Raw genomic sequence first — 20,567 nt, 5'->3', positions numbered from 1 at the left:
TGTGAGCTGGAGGAGCATGCATTAGAACTAGGAATGGTGCTGGAACAGAAATGGGGCAAGTGCCACGGGACCATACACATGCTAAACTACAAAAGGCCATTTGTATAAAAGAGTCGAGTGGAAACATCCCCCAAATAAATGGCAATTCTTATCTCACAAATCTGTTATTTAAATGTTTAACAGGAAAAACTATGACAATATAGTACACAGAAACAAGTGCCAAGCTAATGCGTCCAAATGATTCCAGTAGTAAGGACTATAAGGAAAAGTATCTGAGGGTGAAGGTCTTATTAGGAAGACAAAAACATAGCCAATGTATTGCTTTCCACATACCCACAGTATATCTTTAAATTTTTTACAAATATGGGAAATCAAGGGGAAATAATGTTCTATCTTTTCTGAAATGATACCTGGCTCTCAACCCTGAATGCCCAACTCCCCTAGTGTGATTGGAGGTCGAAGCTCTACAGTGAGTGCAAGGGGAAGAGGTGCGCTCTAATCATATAGGTAATTACCTTCAGGGTCTGCTTTGCTTTGGCTGTTGAGACATAGGCACAACTATGAAGACCCTACTGAAACAAGAAGATACAAGGTTCATAAAACACTCGCCATCTCCCCTGCAGATGGCGAACGAATGGACAGCACCTAAAAATACAAACTACTCCTTTGTGACAAGAGAAAAGAAAGCTTTTGGTTAGTTACAGTAAGAAGACCCTCTGTTTAAATCCTGCAGTAGAGAGGTGGTTTATCACTGGGACCCACGGTGGATGGGAAGAAAGAGCCACACACCCTCTGGGAATCACTCAGTGATGATTCTTAGTGTTTTGAACTGTCAATGTTAGGATGGTCCCTTTTCGGGAGTCCTGCTGTCTCCTGTTCAAAAACAAAGGGAGCAAATGAGGGAAGAATGTTCCTGAGGGACACCAGATGAAGGTCTCGGTTCTGTGTGGGATATGCAACAGCTCGGAGGATTCCTAAAGGAAAAAGTCCTGGGAAGATGTTAGATGAAGGACCCTGCCATCTTGATCTGCCTTCCCTGCCCCACAAGATCAGCCTCTGGTTCGTTGACAAGGCTCCACACTCGGAAGCTGTGTGTATAAGAAGTCTTACCTTATGATCACACCATTCTGTTGTAATCAAAATGTATTTTAGAACAGTCCAGGATCGTAAGGGCTACAAGGAGACATCTGTTCTTTCTGAAGGGCAATTCAGTAGAGTTCAATGGGAGTGGGAGTTGCAGTTTTCAGCTCAGACTTTCTGCATAAGCACAGTGTGGGTGGACAGCTGAGTCATCTCTGGGAAATGAGTTTCTCTTTCTATGACTGTGTATGAGTTTGGCTGTAATTCTATTGGGTGGTTATCTGTCAAGGTCATCTTCCTTTTTATCCTTAGAGGTTCCATCTTCAGTCTTCCCTCAGTGGAAAAAGGCACCTAGATTACTCAGCAGACCCACCAGTATTAGGCACCAGGCTCTGAAGAGCCTACTCATATCTTTGGGGCTAAGATGTCCTTGAAATTTTGGCTCCCCTGGAGTGCTAACTGAAGAATTACTCTGTATTGTTATAAGACTCTGAGAAAATATATACAAGGAAATATATGATTCCTGCATGTGAGCTACACACTGTGAGCAGGTGTTCTGTAAACATATCACATGTAAGAGGAGCTTTGTGACAGGTGCATGGTTGTCTGCAGTACCTCCCTGCAAAGCTAATCCCAGCTTACCCTGAGAGATCTCAGGATAGGAGCAGTGCCATTCATCCTTTGTCCTCTTGGGTGGGGAGGCAATGTGTCACTAATAAAACATATGCATACTAATGAGGATATGAATATTATTATTAATATGAATACTAATAAGGATTCCCTGGCTAGGTAGCAGCCATGACTGGTGCATACGTGGATGGAGATAACTTTTTTAATATTTATTTATTATTATATCTAAGTACACTGTAGTTGTCATCAGACACACTAGAAGAGGGCATCGATCACTTTAAGGATGGTTGTGAGCCACCATGTGGTTGCTGGGATTTGAACTCAGGACCTTCAGAAGAACAGTCAGTGCTTTTACCCACTGAGCCATCTCTCCAGCCCCCTGGAGATAACTTAATACACTGTTCTATACAGGTTTTATTGCTGTGGTCTGGGACTCTCCAGACTTTCTGCCCACTCAAAGCTTTCAAAACAAATTTAAAACCTGCTCTGCAAAAGCAGCTCAGGAGTGAGGGTATAGAGACAGACCTTGACTCAGAGAGAACCCAAACCTACAGAGATGAGTTGCTGCTCTGTATAAATGGTACATCCACACGGCTGATGAGTGAAGTGGTCCACGGCCACCTGGAGCTATCCTGCATTGAGCTGGGACTTGGGAATGATCTTTTAATTTTTTAAAAAAAATTAAATCATTTTATTTTTAAAATACAAAATAAATAAATAAATAAATAAATAAATAAATAAATAAATAAAACCTGCTTTGCCCTTTTTCTACTTTTCAGTGAAGCCTAAGGAAGACTTGTCTCTGCCCTTCATAGTCTATGAGAGTGTATTTTAGGGGAAAAATATGGTCAATGCCAACATTCAAAGTGAGAAACAAACAATATTAATGGAAATGGCTGCTGGGAAATAAAAGGAAACGTTCAATGAGTTGGTTTAAAAAAGAATCTGAAGAACGTTTTTCAAGGCTGTGTCTCAAAAACAAGTCTACCTTAAATTCATGGTTCAGTTAATGATGTTTATATCGCAAACTTCCTGTGGAAATTCTAGGCTAGAAAATAGCATTTCTGTGGAATTGACAATGGCTTAGTCAGTGTGCAGTTGCAGGATCATGAGCCTATGGGAGAAGCTAACTTATAGCAGTTCGTATCACCAAGGGAACTATGTTCAGGATGGAGTCCTTAATGTAGGGATTGCCATTTAGGGTTTTCTGAGGTGAAAGGGTGAATATTATTTGCAATTACTTGTTCAACTTAGTAATTTCAGATTTTGTTTTGTTTTGTTTTGTTTTTCGAGACAGGGTTTCTCTGTGTAGCCCTGGCTGTCCTGGAACTCACCCCGCAGACCAGGCTGGCCTCAAACTCAGAAATCCACCTGCCTCTGCCTCCCGAGTGCTGGGATTAAAGGCGTGAGCCACCACGCCCGGCAATTTCAGAAATTTTATTTTAAGAGATTGCTGATTTATCATATGGAAAACTGAAGGTTCCCTGAGATTCTCATTCTGACTGGGTTTCGAATCTCCCAGGAGATAAACCTGTATGCACATCTGTGAGGGCAAATCCAGAGGCTTAACTGAGAAGAGAATCCCACCTGAATGTGTGCAGCAGTGTCCCACTGTGTGAGAAACCACACTGAAGGACTGAATATTGGACAAAGGTGATGATGGCCTGGCCTCCAGCATTCATGTCTTTGTGCATCCTGTCTAAGATACAGTGTGACATACTGCTCCAGCCACCACACCTCCTTCACCATGGTGGACTGTGCTCTTAAGCTGCAGGCAAAGCAAACCATTCCTTCCTTAAGTTGCTTTGTCTGGTATTTTGTCCCAATGAGATTAAAAAAAAAGTACACTGATACCCATTCAGATTTGTATGCCTTGTTCTTCCCAAAGTCTACAGCAGTGGTTCTCAACCTGTGAGCCACTATCCCTTTGGGGGTTGACTGACCTTTTCACAGGGGTCACCTAAGACTAGCTGAAAACCAGACACTTACACTATGCCTCATAACAATGGCAAAATTAGTTATGAAGTAGCATCAAAAAAGCAATGCTATGGTTGGAGGTCGCCATGACATGAGGAACTGTGTTAAAGGGTCCCTGCCTTTGGAAGGCTGAGAACCACTGAAGAGTTCCTTGATTATTCATGCCTCTAACACAGGAGCAGGAGACTACTTTGCAATGCGATGTGCAAGCAAATTTTAAGTGGTTATTACCATGTACTAGTTACTGGCAACGTTTGAAGTATTAATTAGTACAATTAGTGCTAAGGACGCTAGTCTGTGCCGCTCCAGTGAGCTGTACAGCAGGGCTAGTGGTTTAAAGGAAAACAGCAAGTACATTCAGCACAAGATAATACAGTGTCACTGAGAAGCAGAAAGTGAAACTGTCAAGCATTAGAAGGAAATTTGAGACAAGAACTGAAGTGAGCAAGCCCTATAGGCATCTGATTTTTTATCTGTAAAGACAGCAGCACTAAATGAGCATACTGATACTTATTACTGGTAATACTGTGGCACTGTCCCACACAGCCTGTTGGTGTGTACTAAATACAAAGCCCCAAGAAGGCTTAGAGTGAATGTATTTCTTTATGGATCTGTCTGTGTCCTGTTTGTGCAGCCTGAACTCACAGGAGAACTACATGGGATTCATTCATATATATGGGATTCATTCATATATATATGATATTACTGCTTCCTTCTCCCACTTTGGGGTAGGCAGATCTCATCAATAATTCAAGAAGGCAGAGCACTACATGTAACTACATCATTTGCTTCAGTCCTCTCCTCTCTCCCCAGTTCACATTTAGACCAGCATAACTGACTTAAAACAAAAACTGTTCTTGTTGGGAAGACTGCAAGTAGAAGGCAAATACCAACTTGTGATTTCACCTTAAAATGTAATGTTCTTAAGGTATATGTTTGAAATTTTTAAAGTATTTTCATCTTAAGAAAAACTTCAAAAAGAAAATGTATTACATACATTTAAAACATATGAATTTCAGATATTAAATTTTCGTAATATGATTTAAACTAAATGTACTGCTTACTGGCTAGGCTACCTCAGCAAGGTCACTCTTGGTTGCCAGGGTGATATACAAACTAATGAGCACACTGGCTTTTCTCAGGAGTGTTAATAATACAAAATGGGATCATTTTTAAACCAATATCTTTGGTAAGTCCTGTCAAAATAACTTCTGCCACCATGGAAAGGTACTGAAACTACTGAAGGAAGGTGTGTACATTCTATCACAGTAAGATAGCCACTGCCCCTGTAGAGCGATGCCACATCATGGAGGGATGCCCCGCCCTGGAGGAGGGATGCCACAAGTTCTGCAATCAGGTGCTGAAGTCAAGTACTACATGTATTTTTAGATATTTTTGGTTCCTTTGTCTAAACTGGCACTGCACAAGGACAAATGATCCAGAAATCTGTTCACAAATGCTCCTTTTTGTTCCCATGGGTCTGAGCACTGTAGTCATGTTTTGGGATCTTGCGTACATAAATGGAAACAAGGCCTTAAAAAAGCAAGCATAACCTATTATTGAGTTTTGAAAAAATGATCATCACTCTCACAAGTTTTCAAGTTGTATAGAGGGATACAAACATAGGTTTCTAGAGACCAGATCATAGCTGCTCCTGTGATGCTCATGCCGAGGGATATGGAGGCTTTAATCTCCTCCCTACTTAGTCTCAACTCTAAGGTTTTATACAACAGTCCGTTTTTCATCACCGGAGTGGCCTGCAATTTGAGTCTGGCTACTTGTTACTCCCAGTAAATCAATATGTGTCAAAACAGCAGCACGACAGGTAATAGGACTCTCTCATTGGACTGCCAGTTTCAAAGTCCCAGAAGACTCTGCCAGGTCTGTTACTATGGTAACGGTGCTAGGCACCTTTCTGGCTTATCCAGCTGTAGTGAGTTGATTTTCACCACACAGGCGTAATATTCTGAAGAAACTTTAGGGTGAAGAAAAAAATTCAGAGTCAATAACAACATGTGTGATTTTTCTGTTGATCTATGATGATTTAAAATTCAAAAACAATTCTCAGAGGATGTCTCCACAAGCCCCTCCTCTCCTGACTGCCAGCTAAACTGTCATTGTCTTTTACTCAGGGTTGTCATGTATTCGCATTTCTTAAGATGAGAAATGAAGGATGGGGAACCATGAGACTTTGCAGGATGGAAAAGCATGAAGTTTACCAAAATGCAGACATATGTTATGCAAATGTCTCCAAAGAAGACATTTAAACTTTAAATAGACTTTAAAGTTTTCTGCTACTATCAATGGAAGACTCAACAAGATGATTCAGGCAAGCAGAGAATTAGCTTTGAGTTCTATTAAGGCACTGGAATAGGTAGGTAATGGTATATCTTAAATTGCACAAAGCTCTAATTCATTTTGGCAATTGAAAGGGACAATGGCTTTTGAGTGTGCCATTTGCTGACCATTTGTAGTTATAAGAATTGTGACCAATGCAGGCATGTAATAAATAGGCTGTTTTAGAGTGAGTCTGTTGTTCATGCAGTTCAAGCACACTTTGTTCTGAGTATTTTAAGGGAAAATGGATTTATTATCATTGACCTTTAAATGTGTCATAAAATTGGACAGATTTTTTAAAAAGATTAATCTAGTTTGAAACAGAGTCTCACATTTCCTCACCTTCTGATCATCCGGCCTCCACCTCCCTCCCAGGTACTACAGTTACAGGTGTGCACCATCTTCCCCACTTGGTAAACTACTGGCATTTGACAGTCATTGCACTAGAGGGGGTTGGAATGGAATGTGCTCTTCCAGGAGTCTGGACTTGAATTTTATGGACATAACACTTACTTGAAATAGTCTGCACTCTTTTACCCACAGAAAAGATTGAAAACAATTTCTCAGCTCTATGAAAGACGTAAATTTCTTAGACAAAGTATGTGAAACTTGGAAAATTCCTAGCACAAATGGAACTGATTAAATTTTAGTTGTCTTTCCTACAGCTTCTCTATTTATTTCCTTGGATATCATTATTAAATAAAACTAAGCACAGACTTAAAACATATTCTTTATTAGTAAGAGCCTTGAAATATATTTGTTCTAACTGGGGTAAACACATTCTAGACAACTTGCTTTTCAATAAAATTCTGAGTTTAAAATAATTTAAAAAAATTTTTTTCAACACATAGGGTCTTTTCTAGAATGTGTTTCCTTAATTCTCCATCCAAAATGACATTCTAGGAAGGGTTGGGGACCAGGTCTGTGGTTGGATATACTTGCAAAATGTCACCCAAGACATTCTCCCTAGAAGATTAAAGAGTGTATACAGAATGCTCCAAGAAATTCCAGGTAAAGAAATCAGTAGTAGTAAAATGTGAATACAAAAGTTCATCTGCCAGGGTTTATATCCCAGCCCCACCACGCATCAGCTACTTACAGAGGTTTTAAAAATGAAGACATGGAGAAGCTTAGATACAGGACATGGTTTCATTCTGTGTCCACGTAAAATGTCACTAGGTTTCCTTTTACTCACAATCCTCCTGCCTCAGCCTCACCAACACTGGGACTACAGGCATGTGCCACCATCTTCAGATTCTCTAACTTAAAAGTCATGTCTTGTATCTAAGCTTCTCCAACTTTAAAATGGGAATGGCAACAAGATGTTTCCTGTGATGGTAAGGAATTAAAGCAAGATATGTCAAGTGTTCACAAGAGGCTAACACAGTCAACTATTAATATTTAGAGTCACTCTTTACTATCAATCTCTAAAGATGTCTCGACCTTTTTCCTAATGGCCGTTGTTAGAATATACTTTGAACAGCCCAACCTTACTGTGTTAGGAGAATGAGTTATGATTAATTAAAAAACCTCTCATGTATATGCTTACATTATCTTAAATCATAAGATATCATGCTCCCATATAATACTAGAGAAATGCTGTGGTGGGAGATAGTGCCCCACACAGGGATGCTCTAGTGACTCAGCTGGGACAGTTTGTAACCACTTCATACACCAACACACCATGTTCCCACCAACCTATTATCTTGGTGAATCTCCATGTTGCTAAGTTTTATAGGGATGGGACACCAGGTAGGTAAACATTAGAGATCAAAGAGATTGTAGCTACATCTCACTGGTAGTAGGGTCTACAGAGACAAAACACAGTACTCAGAGAGAGAACTAATATTTGGAAGTTTCCTAGGATTAATCATCAACACAGTAAGATTTCAAAACAGAGAGGGGAAATGCAAATATAAGCAGATAAGCCCAGGTGTGAGTCTGAGGATTTCTGTTGACCATGGATTTGGAACCACCTAGGAGAGACACTCCTGGGTATAACTGTGAGGGCACTCCCAGAGTGGCAAGAGCCAGCTGGAATGTAGGCAGTGCTATCCCCATAATCAGAGGTCCCAGCCCATGCCACTGCTGCCTCAATGGGCCACATACTTTTAGAGTCCGAACCATAGTTCATCCTTCCATTGCATTGTTTTCTGCTAGGCATCAGCAATGAAAACAACCAGAGAACAACATGCCAGAGAAAAATATGTAAGACGTAACAAACCATAGACTCCTTCCTGGCCTAAGTAATAGCAACAGAAATGCAATACAGTTGCTTACCCTTATCTAGAAGAGGGGAACTCAGGGGGAGAAATCCATTAAAATGAATAATCAGATAGTTAAATAACAACCTTCAAGGAACCTTTAATTATTTCTAAATTTATAGTTGAATCAGTTGACTGAATTCTCTTAGGTCATATTTTAATCATCTTCATCATAAAATATAAAGAAAAAATTTCATGTTCATAATTACTTGTTCTCAGCAATTAAAATCTGCTTTCAATTATTACTATTCTATTTGCATTGTATTCACATGTTGTTTCTACATAAACTATTTCATATGACTGAAAAGTTTATTTCTTACTTGTGTATACAACCATCCCTCTAGATATAGTTGTCTTTAAAATTGTCATTTCTGGAGGTTAGAGAGATGGCTCAACAATTAAGAGCACTGCTACTCTTCCAGAGGATCCAGGTTGTTTGACTGGAATCCTAGAGGTTTTATTTCACTCTGGGAAGGTAAAAGAAGTTGCATTCTACCATTCTACCGGGTTCCAGTATGCTAATGTGGCTCCACCTGGGGACACATTCCAAGTCTCAGAAAGACTGCAACTAGTCACCTGATTGGGAATTCTGACCGCCCCTCTCACACTCACAGATTAGTGCTGCAGATGAGTTTTCAATATGGGAGGCCTCACTGGACAGCAGGTGAAGGACGAAAAAAGAAGGAATGCAGGCAGCAGCCAGGAGCCTTCAGTTTGCATTTCAGTGAAGCATTGTCTGGTTGACTGGAAATATTAACATCTCTGTTACTGCGGAAATTGTTAAAGAGATTTTTTTTTTGTCCTGATCCCCTAAATTCTAAAATAAATGAAAATTTTATGTTGGATGACAGTAGGGTTAGATCTACCTTCAGAATAGATGCCAAGCTACTTTTAATGGAAAAAAAACAAGAAACAAAAACTTGTTTCTGAAAATACCATGTGTGTATGGTATGTTTGTGTACATTAGCATACATATTCTAGTACATGACCACAAGTGCACAGATGGCACAGAGAACACACAGAGGTTACAGAAAAGCCACAGTGGTCTATCCTTGCTTTCTTCCACTATCGACACTTGCTCTTTAATCCAAGTGGTCAGAAACCTATAATTAAAGTATTACCTCCCACAATCAATCCAAATTCAACACTACTAAATTTCTGAGTAATCCCTACTACTTCTACACAGTTACAACACAAGGAGAATCCACTACAAAGATCCAAAGCATCAGTCAAAGGGTATGTGTATCAGTGGGCTATATTTAGTCTACTTGTCCAACATAGAGAGAAAATGGAGAAATGACAATATGGGTGCAGGTGGGGTGCCTCAAATTTCAATTAGTAAGTCTCCTCAAAGACAGGAAGACATTGCTTCAGATTTCTATCACTCTATCAGGGTGGACACAGATTCACAGGGCAAAGATGTCTTTGAAAGCCTCCCTGTGCAATGGGTAGCAGTTACTGCAGAGACAACTGGTCACGTGCAGACAGTTAGTACCTGTGTAGTGCTATGGTTACACAGTAAGTCTCTAGATCACAATCCCTGATGCCACAGCACAGGAAGCATCATGGAAGGGGAGTAGAAAGACTGTAAGACAGAGAAGACTGCTGTGAACAGTGTCTGTTGGATACTTCAGGGTCACTGCACTCCACTCATGGATTCAGAACATGCACTCAATGACTTGCACAAGATCAAGTCAGTTAATGAGCCGGCATGGAGGATGGCATGGAGGATGGGGAGGAGCTGAAGAGCTTTCGGTAGCTGATGGACACTCAGAGGGAGACTCAGTCACTTTTAGGTGAGTGGCTCCTGGTAAGCAGATCATGCTTCCCTGATGGTCCCACACTCGTGTGTGGCAGGCACCAGAACCCTGACTCACTGACAGCCCCACACTCCTGTGTGGCAGGCACCATGAAACCTGACTCAATGGGTTGATAGGAATGGTATGTGAAATCCAGAGTGAAACTGTAGGAGAGTAATTCAAATGAGAGGAGGGTGGATATAACGTATACATGAAGTTTTCAAGAATAAAAAATAGTATTAAAAATATCTATGAACATGTATTCATGACACTTGGCTTTGTCAACAAATTTGTTTCATAGTTTATGCAATGCTACACAATTTCCTTCAATTTGTACTTTCTTAATAAAATCACATGAAACATTTTATAAAAGAGAAGAACCACATAAGAGCAAGACTGGTGGGTACATCTTACTAAAAACTGTTGCGGGCATGTTCTAACAGCCTTACTGCCAGGCAGTGAGCAACCGCCTTGTGGTTCACAATTTTACAGGCTTGTCTGAGTGTGCCCTAGTAAGTGAAAACACTGTCACCCGGGAACATGATGATTTCACTCACAATAAAAGCCTAATTCTTCTATAAAATGGAATAAAATTCACAGAAAGTAAACAGTTCCTGAAAAGAAAAACAGACCATCAAAAACTAGCACTCCTAATAACGACTATATACTCTTCTGCTGGCCATAAAATAGTATATTGAAGTCTTCGACAATTGAACAGACATGAAAATCAGACATAATTAAGTATGCATACTGTGCTCTTTTGCCTGTAGATCCTAGGTGACATCTGAGGAAATAGCATCCAGGTTATTAACATCTCTATCACAAAAATAAAAGCCAGTTTCATAAGGCCCTTTGCTTTGACTGTAGGCTCTGGGGTCTCATATTCTAATGGAAGCTGACTCTCAACTGAGCAATTAGCCTGGTAAAATGTTAATGCATCCACAGAGACTCTAAGCCATCCTTATTTAATACAGTGATGTGAAAGCAGGCTGCTGAGCTTTAAACCTGTGTTTTCCTTGCAACAAAGAAGAAGGCAACAATAGCAACCTGGGTGCTGGGACCCAGAGTGATTCAAAAACCTTTAATGCTGGCCAGCTTTTTATATCATAAAGCTGTCATTCTAAACCAGAAAAGCCATTACTACTTGGGTTTGTTTATATCACGCAAGCATTACTGAAATTAGGGAAAAATTCTAAAATGATTGATAAAGTTTAAGATCGAATTAAGATAATTATTTCTTTCTCCCTGTGGCAGACTCTTTTTTTTTTTTTTCCTATGACTTTGGCAAAAACATGCCTCTCATCTCTCTCTCTCTCTTTTTTTTTAAACTTATTTTATTAGATATTTTCTTCATTTACATTTCAAATGCTATCCCGAATGTCCCCTATACCCTCCGCCCACACTGCTCCCCTGCCCACCCACTCCCACTTCTTGGCCCTGGCATTCCCCTGAATGGGGCATATAAAGTTTGCAAGACCAAGGGGCATCTCTTCCCAACGATGGCTGACTAGGCCATCTTCTGCTGTATATGCAGCTAGAGACATGAGCTTTGTGGGGTACTGAGTAGTTCATATTGTTGTTTCACCTATAGGGTTGCAGACCCCTTCAGTTCCTTGGGTAATTTCTCTAGCTCCTCCATTGGGGTCTCTATGTTCTATCCTATTGATGACTGTGGGCATACACTTCTATATTTGCCAGGCATTGGCATAGCCTCAGAGATAGCTATATCAATGTCCTTTCAGCAAGATCTTGCTGGCATGTGCAATAGTGTCTGCATTTGGTGGCTCATTATGGGATGGACCCCCGGNTGGGACAGTCTCTGGATGGTCTATCCTTTCATCTTAGCTCCAAACTTTGTCTATGCCACTTCTGGCATGGATATTTTATTCCCTATTTTGGGGAGGAATGAAGTATCCACGTGTTGGTCTTCCTTATTCTTGATTTTCTTGTGTTTTGGAGATTGTATCTTGGATATTCTAAGTTTCTGGGCTAATATCCACTTAACAATGAGTGCATATCAAGTGACTTCTTTTGTGATTGGGTTACCTCACTAAGGATGATATCCTCCAGATACATCCATTTGCCTAAGAATTTCATGAATTCATTGTTTTTAATAGCTGAGTAGTAATCCATTGTGTAAATGTACCACATTTTCTGTATCCATTCCTCTGTTGAGGGACATCTGGGTTCTTTCCAGCTTCTGGCTATTATTAATAGGGCAGCTATGAACATAGTGGAGCATGTGTCCTTATTACCAGTTGGAACATCTTCTGGATATATACCTAGAAGAGGTATTGCTGGATCTTCTGGTAGTACTATGTCCAGTTTTCTGAGGAACTGCCAGACTGATTTCCAGAGTGGTTGTACAAGCTTGCAATCCCACCAGCAATGGAGGAGTGTTCTGAACAACTGTGGCAGATTCTTAAGGAGGCCTGTTGTATTACTGTTTCCATTGTAAGTTGACAAGAGTAAAGTTTCACACTCACAAGCTTCCTCAGTTGGGAATCAGCCTCCTTTAGGATATGAGACCCCAGAGCCCACAGTCAACACTCTAAGGAGTGTTTGCTGTCCCTGACTCTTACTCGATCATGCTTCCCTGACGGCCCCACACTCATGTCTAGCAGGCACCAGAACCCTGACTCACTGATTCCTTAGGATGCTTCAGGTCTACAATGTAACCAAGATATTTTTTAACATGTTCAGATGAGAAGAGAATAGAGCATACTTTCCTTAGAAAGAGACCAAGAAGAGAGAAGAAAAAGCACTACTCTGAACCAAAGGTTTCTGAGGTATATATGTAGTTATAGTTTCCTTTTTTAAAGAATTTTTGGCCTTAGCAAATATCACAGCTTGTTCTGAGAGACCTAACTCTCTTGACTGTTAGCAAAGTCAGATTCTGAGTAAAAAGTTTTAAGTTCAACCTTAATGAATCCCTTTTTAGCCCCTGAGGACTCTGATGATTTAAGTTGGGGCGTTCTCTCTCTTCTAACTCGTTAAAACTTGGGGAGAACAGCTTTAGTCACTGTTAAGTCGGGATACTGTAGTGAAGTAATTTTTGTGGGGTTTTGGTGTTAGGGATCAAACATAGGACCCCAAAATTCAAAGTAAGCCCCCTCCTAACTGCTCTATCTCCAGTTCCCTAGAGAGTTGCCAATTTTATCACAATGTTCCCGAATCCAGACCTATGGAAAACCCATGCTGAACTAATCTGAAAACCTGCCGAGAAATACTAGGACGAGGACTTCTTTCTTCACTATGATATATGGAAGGTCCTGGAAGGGCACGTTTTCATTCCATTCTACCGAAATGAAAGGAATACAGGAAACATAAGTAGCAACCCTCTCCCATGGGAGTGATACTCCTCAACATATAAAGGTATGCTCTGCTCACCCAGCCTACAGGAGCACATTATCATGCCTATTGCTCTGCACAGGTTAGTGACACCATATCCTGAATAGTCATATGTCCTACTTCCCTTGACCTTGTGCCCTGATTCAGGTTCACACAAATGCTCATGTAGTTGAGCAGGGGGAAAAGGACTTTACCCTGATGAAGAGGATCTTCTCTCCCACTCGGTATCGACCTTGAGAGAGCCGCTCCACACAGAACTTGGTTGGGCACTTGCAGGGAGGATCTTCAGAGATTCTTTTTACCTGAAATAGAGGCACACAATTATTGTCCCCAATAAAGTTGTATGCAATTACCCTCCAAGAACTCAATCGTGGCTGAACTGTTAATCATTTACACTTGTTCTGTATCAGAAATGATGTGAGCATAGGAACTTTGGCCAAAGTGTGAAGATCGGGTGTGGGAGCGTCTTCTGAGTCTCTGAGCAAGCAGCTGATGATGACGCTGATGAGGAGGGAGAACAAGGACAGCTGGCATGGGAAGAGACCTGAGCTGGAGACCCACACAGTATGTGTGGGGTCCATACAGCAAAGTTATTAAGAGCTGAAATAAAGCATGCATAGGCTAACCGCACTGAAAGCTAGGGCAAATGCACATGACAGAAGGGTTCTTTAATACAACCCCGCTATACCAAACTAGTTAATTTTGAAATAAATGAAGAACAAATTAAGTTTTGTGAAACTTTTTTCTTGTTTGAAACCCTAAGGTTTTCCCCTGAGATTTCACCAACATATTAATATTACTCAGACTCGTTCACATTTTACCTCATCTTAGGTAGCATATATAGTATTAGCAAACATGTAAAATAAAAATCTAAAACATGACTCTGATTAATGTTCTTCTGGAGTTCTCATGAACAGTCATGTTTATTGTAAATCATAAGGACAACTCTAGAAATTCATTTGTTTTCATAATCCATGAAAATTCTAGAATGTTTTAAATGAGAAAGTTCTTTGAGACAATCTAGAGTAACCTAAATGTGTCATATATTCAATATTAATACATATTATTTGAATTAATCGGCTGTCAGCACTACCATTTTTTTTTTGATAAGGTTAATTCAACAAATGTGAAATGGTGGCACTTATAGTTGGCCATCAAGAAATCCAGCCATTGTTATGTATTTATTCATTTACTGTGTGTTTACATGTGTGTCAGTGTATGGGCTGACATATATGGGCTGGACTACACACATGTGCATGTGTGTGTATATATGTATGCATGTAGGAGGCCATCTCTTCTCTCCTCCTCCTCCTCCTTCCTCCTCCTCCTCCTCCTCCTCCTCCTCCTCCTCCTTCTTCTTCTTCTTCTTCTTCNCTCTCTCTCTCTCTCTCTCTCTCTCTCTCTCTCTCTCTCTTTCCCTCTTTCTCTCTTTCTCTCTCCCTTATTCCTTGAGATTGAGTCTCTCACTAAACCTGGAGCTATGCTAGAGACCAGCAGGCCTCAATGAAGCAAACAGAAGTAACATTATTTTGAAAGTGAAAGAACTAACTTCACAACTCTCATGTCCACCCCTGTCTTTCCGATGCTAAATTTTACACTGACACAGTCCTTACATTCTGTGTCATTACTGTGATGGCAGCCTAATGAATCAATATTGATCAATCTTAGCATCACCTAGCTGGGTTTAGTCCCCTAAAGGCTAAGATAATATTTATCTTATCTTAAACCTGAGACATAAAGCATATCACCCTATGGAACAGTAAGGAGTTTAACAGATGCACTCTGGGCACATACATAGTCATACTAACCAGGGTATAGATCCTCCAGGACACACAGGGAGATCACTGGAGCAGAGGAGCCTAGATCGAGGTAACCGTAGAGGAAACTTTCACGGAACAGTAAGGGAACCTCTATCATTCCATTAGTAATTAGGCCATGGATTTGAAATCTGCGTTGTTGCCATCTTATTATGGTAAGGCTAAGGCAAGCGTCATGCATGATGGGAAGCAGTGATGTAATCCCTTACAAAACATGAGCTAGCCACGAGCTCACAGGGCATGGAATTTGCCCGCTTGCTGTTTTGTTTTTCTGTTCATACTTCTTCCTACAGATGTTTGTAAGATGGCACAGATACACAAAGCATCCTTACTAAGACTGTAAGAGTGGTGAGAAGATAGCATAAAGGAACTAGAAGACAGGGATGAAGTCTTTGTCACCTAGGAGCCCAGACAACAACAAAACTCTCAGACCAAGGCATCACAACTTCCTGAGCAAACTCTACTGAGAAAGGAAACCCCAGAACTGTGTGGGAACGAAGCCAACTTGCAGGAACCTCAGGAAAAAAATGCAGAACCTGTTTGCATCAAATAAGCAAGAAAAGCATTTTCTCAAGTAGCCTGCCCTTCCTTCATGTCTTCCTCACTACACTAATATACTTGTTTGTTGTTGGCGTTGTTGTTTGTTTTTTAAATTAAGGATTTTTTTTTTTCATTTGTGTCAAGGACAGAAGTAAAAATAGAAGAGAACACGCCAGTCTAGGGGCAGTAGAAACACAGAGTTAACTGTGAATGATGACAGTCCTGCTTCTTACGTTACCATGAGGTAATTCTGTCTGCCAGGTGCTCAGCTCTTGGCTAGGAACTGAGCCAGTTTGGGGCTGAAATGAGATTTCAAGAGGGGCCTGGTTACTCAGAATTATATTACCTCTCATCCCCAGACTGAGGAAGTTGAAGAGAAGGGAGACAGTGAGAGCTATTTCTTAGAGCAGCATTTAACACCCTGTGAGAGCAAGCTCAATACAACAGGATGAAAAGAGGAGTAGGTGCACCCAGGCTGACCTTGCCCCTATCATGGCAGAATCACTCCACCAGGACATAGGGAAGAAAGCAATCTGAATGGACACCACTGTGTTTCCTCTGAGAGATCTTGATTAAGGAAGGGGGCATTTATTGTTCACATAAAAGGTCACCTATTTCCCTTTGGTTCCCCTAAGAATCAGACAAGAAAATGTGAGCAAACAAAGGTGGCTCCAGTCCTGGCTCTTTCTGAAGTCGTCCGCTGGAATATGATCATCTTGGCACAGCGTCCCTTTCTTTCTCAGTCTTCTCTGCTTCTCTTTCCTTTACCTCCACTTTTCACTCTTCGGTACCCTCATCTTTCTTTCCCTTTTGGAGAAGCATACAATAAATGTGTACAAAATAACCCAGAACTAACTATACACAGAAACTTAGAGAATGACCCTTTTTTCTTAAATTACTCTTCTTGTTTTTTTGTTTGTTTGTTTTAGTACATTTATTGGGTTACATTATATTCAGTTCCACATGGCTATGTGTACATGGTATGCAACAAGTGGTTGTAATGTTGGCCATTTCCTTTTCACCTTTGATGTCTGGGGTCTGATTTAAACCATTACTTTTCTTTCTGTCCCACTGTCCCTGAGATAAATACTTCAGTGAAAAACGATTAATGTAAAAAATTCAATGCAGTTTACAAAACTGAAGAATGAAGGAGACTATGAGAAAGGTCTATGTTCCCGTATAGTTGAGAAATTCCAGGTCAATTAGATCTTTTAGGGAGCTCGGCACAGCCTGCATGATGTTGGAAAGCTTTGTGAGTGCCAGGTAGAGAAAGTAATACTTAGTATCTCTCACTCTAACTGAATCCTTCCCCACAGGCATTGTGGTGGTAGGGTTTCTTTAAGCATTCTTTGAGGAATGTTTAAAATCTAGAGATTTTCTAGGACACAAGGCTTCTAACTCCTAAGAGGCAGATGTGTCCACTTTGCACATTAAATGTGTCCACTAATGCACATTCCTCCATCAAACCAAGGGTTATATTCTCATAAGTGCCCACATAGTTTTGAGCTGGAAGAAGAGACCTTAGAGCTACAGCAGCTTGAGGGGCCTGCTGTCTTGGGTCTCCATATGACTGTTTGGTGATGGTGGTGGTGGTTGTTGTTTTGTTCTGAGTTGGAATATTAATAAAATAGCCTCCAGTCCCTCCCAGGGATTTTCTACACCGTGGGGTTCTCTTTGTATTTTTCCTCTTCCCAAAGATGAGAAATAGTATAGCCTGGTTCTGGTAAATGGGCTCAAATGGCAGCACCTCTTCCATTTCTAACAGGACAGTAGAGTACAAATGCCATATGGTTCAGAAGACATGATTGAACACAGAGGACAAAGATGAGACTTTTCATGCTGGGCATTGCTATCAGGGACCTGGGTAGATGTAGACTTATTCTTAACTGTGAAAATCAGGCTGCGCCTTGGGAGGAATGGACATTTAGGCCTCATTCACAACCACTTCATTACACAATTAGGAATACTTTAGACAACAATAAGTAACATTTACCTAGGGTGAGAAATGACAAGAAAAGTTTAATGTGTGGGCTGAGGAATCAGCTCAGTGGGTAAAATACTGGTAATATATATACGAAAACCTGAATCTGGATCCTCAGTAGCCATGTCCAAAAAAAGGGGGGTGGGGCAGGGGAGGGACATCACATAAGCCCACATGCTGTAAACCCATACACTGGGGGATGTGGACAGGAGGATATCTGAAGCTCACTGACCAACTAGTTGGCCTAAAACTCTGTAAAACACTACCACCACCATAAAGTAAAGAGGTAAACAGAGAAATAGCAGTGTAAGCCTCCAGCCTCTGTGTTCATGAACACACATGTACACACACAAGCATAAGCACCTCCCCACAGATACACAAACACACAATTTTTTATGGAAGTTAACACAATGAAAATACTGGAAAAATTAAAATATATTTAAACATACATTTAAAAGAAAAGTATCAAGAAGTATGTTGATGAAAGAGTTGTAAAACACAGTGGGTTAGAACAAGGAGACCTGTGAGGTATCAGCGAGGCAGGGCTTCAGGTGCATCCTAGAGGAGCCTATTGATTCTGACTCTAGCTTGCATTGTCTTAAAGCATGTTGGCTGCAAGGACTACTGCCTCCACAGAGGATTTTCAAGACACTAGTGATGAAACAAAGCTATGAAAATAGGCCTGGACCTCACAATGAGAGCTGTGAGGGTTCCCTAGCTGAGTAAGTAGGAAGTAAATGTAACACTGGCCAGACACTTTTCAGGCCTGACACCACTGTATAGGGGAAAGAGTCTAAGCACATGTCACAACTGAGAGGAGTAAGAAGAGGTGTGGTCCTGTGGAAAATTGATTTTTGATAAAGAAGTCAAAACCATACAATGGAGAAATGAAAGTATCTTCACCAAATGGTGGAGGACTAACTGGATGTCTACATGTAGAAGAAAGAAAATAGATCCAACCTTATCCTGCATGAAACTCAAGTCCAAGTGGATCAAGAACCTCAACATAAAATGAGATTCACTAAATCTCATAGAAGAGAAATTGGGGAATACCTTTGAATGCATTGGTACAAGACACAATTTTCTGATCAGAACACCAATGGCTCAGGCTCTAAGACCAACAATTGATAAATGGGACCTCATGAAACTGCAAAGCTTCTGTAAGGCAAAGTACCCTATGGACTGGACAAATCATCAGCCTATAGATTGGGAAAGGATCTTCACCTGACAGAGGGCTACATCTGACAGAGGGCTAATATCCAAAATTGACAAAGAACTCAAGAAGTTAGGCATCAACAACCTAAATAACCCAACTAAAAAATGGGGTACAGAATTAAACAGAATTCTCAACAGAGGAATCTCCAATGGTTGAGAAGCACATATAGAAATGTTCAAAGTCCTTAGTCATCAGGGAAGTGCAAATCAAAACATATCTGAGGTTCTATCTTACACCCATTGGAATGGCTAAGATAAAAAACTCAAGAGACAGCACATTCTGGTGAGGATGAGGAGGCAGGGGAATACTTCTTCATTGCTGGTGGGAGTGCAAACTTGTACAACCACTTTGGAAATCAATTTGGCTGTTTCTCAGAAAACTAGGAATAGTTCTACATCAAGACCCAGCTAAACTATACCTGGGCATATAACCAGAAGAAGCTCTATCATCCTCCAAAGACACCCAACTACATTCATAGCAGCTTTATTTGTAATAACCAGAAACTGGAAACAACCCAGACATCCCTCAACTGAAGAATGGATAAAGAACATGTAAAACATCTACACAATGGAATATTACTCAGCTATTAAAAACTAAGACATCATGAATTTTACATGGAAATGAATGGATCTTGAGAATGTCATACTGAGTAAGGTAGTACAACTCTAAAAGGACATGCACAGTATATACTCACTTATAAGTGTATTATTAGCCATAAAATATAGGTATATGCTACACTTCAGGGACCCAAAGAAGGTAAACAAGAAGGAAGGCCCTAGTGTGGAAGCTTGAATCTCACTTAGAAGGAGAAATAAAATAGTCATAGAAGGCAGATGGAGGGAGGGCGAAGGGGTGGGTTAAGGAAGGTAATGGGGGGTTCACAATCAAGTGTGGGGACAGACAGGAGAGACGGCTAGATGGCCATGAAAATGAATGGACACCTGCAACTAACATGGGTGAGGGTGTGGGATGGGGCGTCTCCAGGAGAAGACAGAGACTTGGGGTAAGGAAGGTGCCCAAGAGTCAATGGTGGTGACCTTAGCTGTGACTCACTATACTGGTGATATGGAACCTGAAGAGGCCACCTCCTGTAGCCAGGCAGAAACCTCATTGAAGCAACAGAGATACCAACCTGCCTACAAAACTTCTAACCCCAAATTATCCTGTTTACAGGAAATGCATGCATAGGGGATAGAGCAAAGACTAAGGAAATGGCCAACCAATAAGTGGCCCAACTTGAGAGACATCCCAGGGTAAACACCAGTCCCTAATACTATCACTGACATTCTGTTATACTTGCAGACAGAAGCATGCAGTCCTCTGAGAGGCTTCACCAGAAGCTGACTCAGACACAGATACCCACAGCTAAACAGGGGCTGGAGCTCAGAGACTCTTATGGAAAAATAGGAGGAAGGATAAGCAGGTCCTGAAGGGGTAAGGACTCCAAAGTCAGACCAATACAATCAACTAACCTGGACCCTTGGGGATCTCAGAGTCTGAACCACAAACCAAAAAACATACTTGGGCTGGACCTAGGCTTCCCTGATCATATGAAGCAGATGTGCAGTTTGGTCT

General features: G+C 40.9%; 1 protein-coding gene across 3 annotated transcripts in view; it reads right to left on the bottom strand.

Annotated features, from left to right (window-relative positions):
• The window catches only part of Gas2 (growth arrest specific 2), a 141,214-nt gene that overhangs the window by 28,014 nt on the left and 92,633 nt on the right, over positions 1-20,567 (bottom strand). For 2 of the 3 annotated variants that reach the window (XM_021197949.2, XM_021197957.2), the window contains exon 7: positions 13,633-13,740. In XM_021197949.2, coding sequence (XP_021053608.1) covers positions 13,633-13,740 — 108 coding nt within the window. Of the gene's footprint in view, positions 1-162; positions 874-13,632; positions 13,741-20,567 lie in introns of those variants that run through there. The other variant, XM_021197967.2, reaches the window with a different exon arrangement.

This window comes from Mus pahari, chromosome 1 (assembly GCF_900095145.1).
Source record: "Mus pahari chromosome 1, PAHARI_EIJ_v1.1, whole genome shotgun sequence".
Lineage (NCBI taxonomy): Eukaryota > Metazoa > Chordata > Mammalia > Rodentia > Muridae > Mus > Mus pahari.
This window is presented reverse-complemented; position numbering and strand designations above follow the sequence as displayed.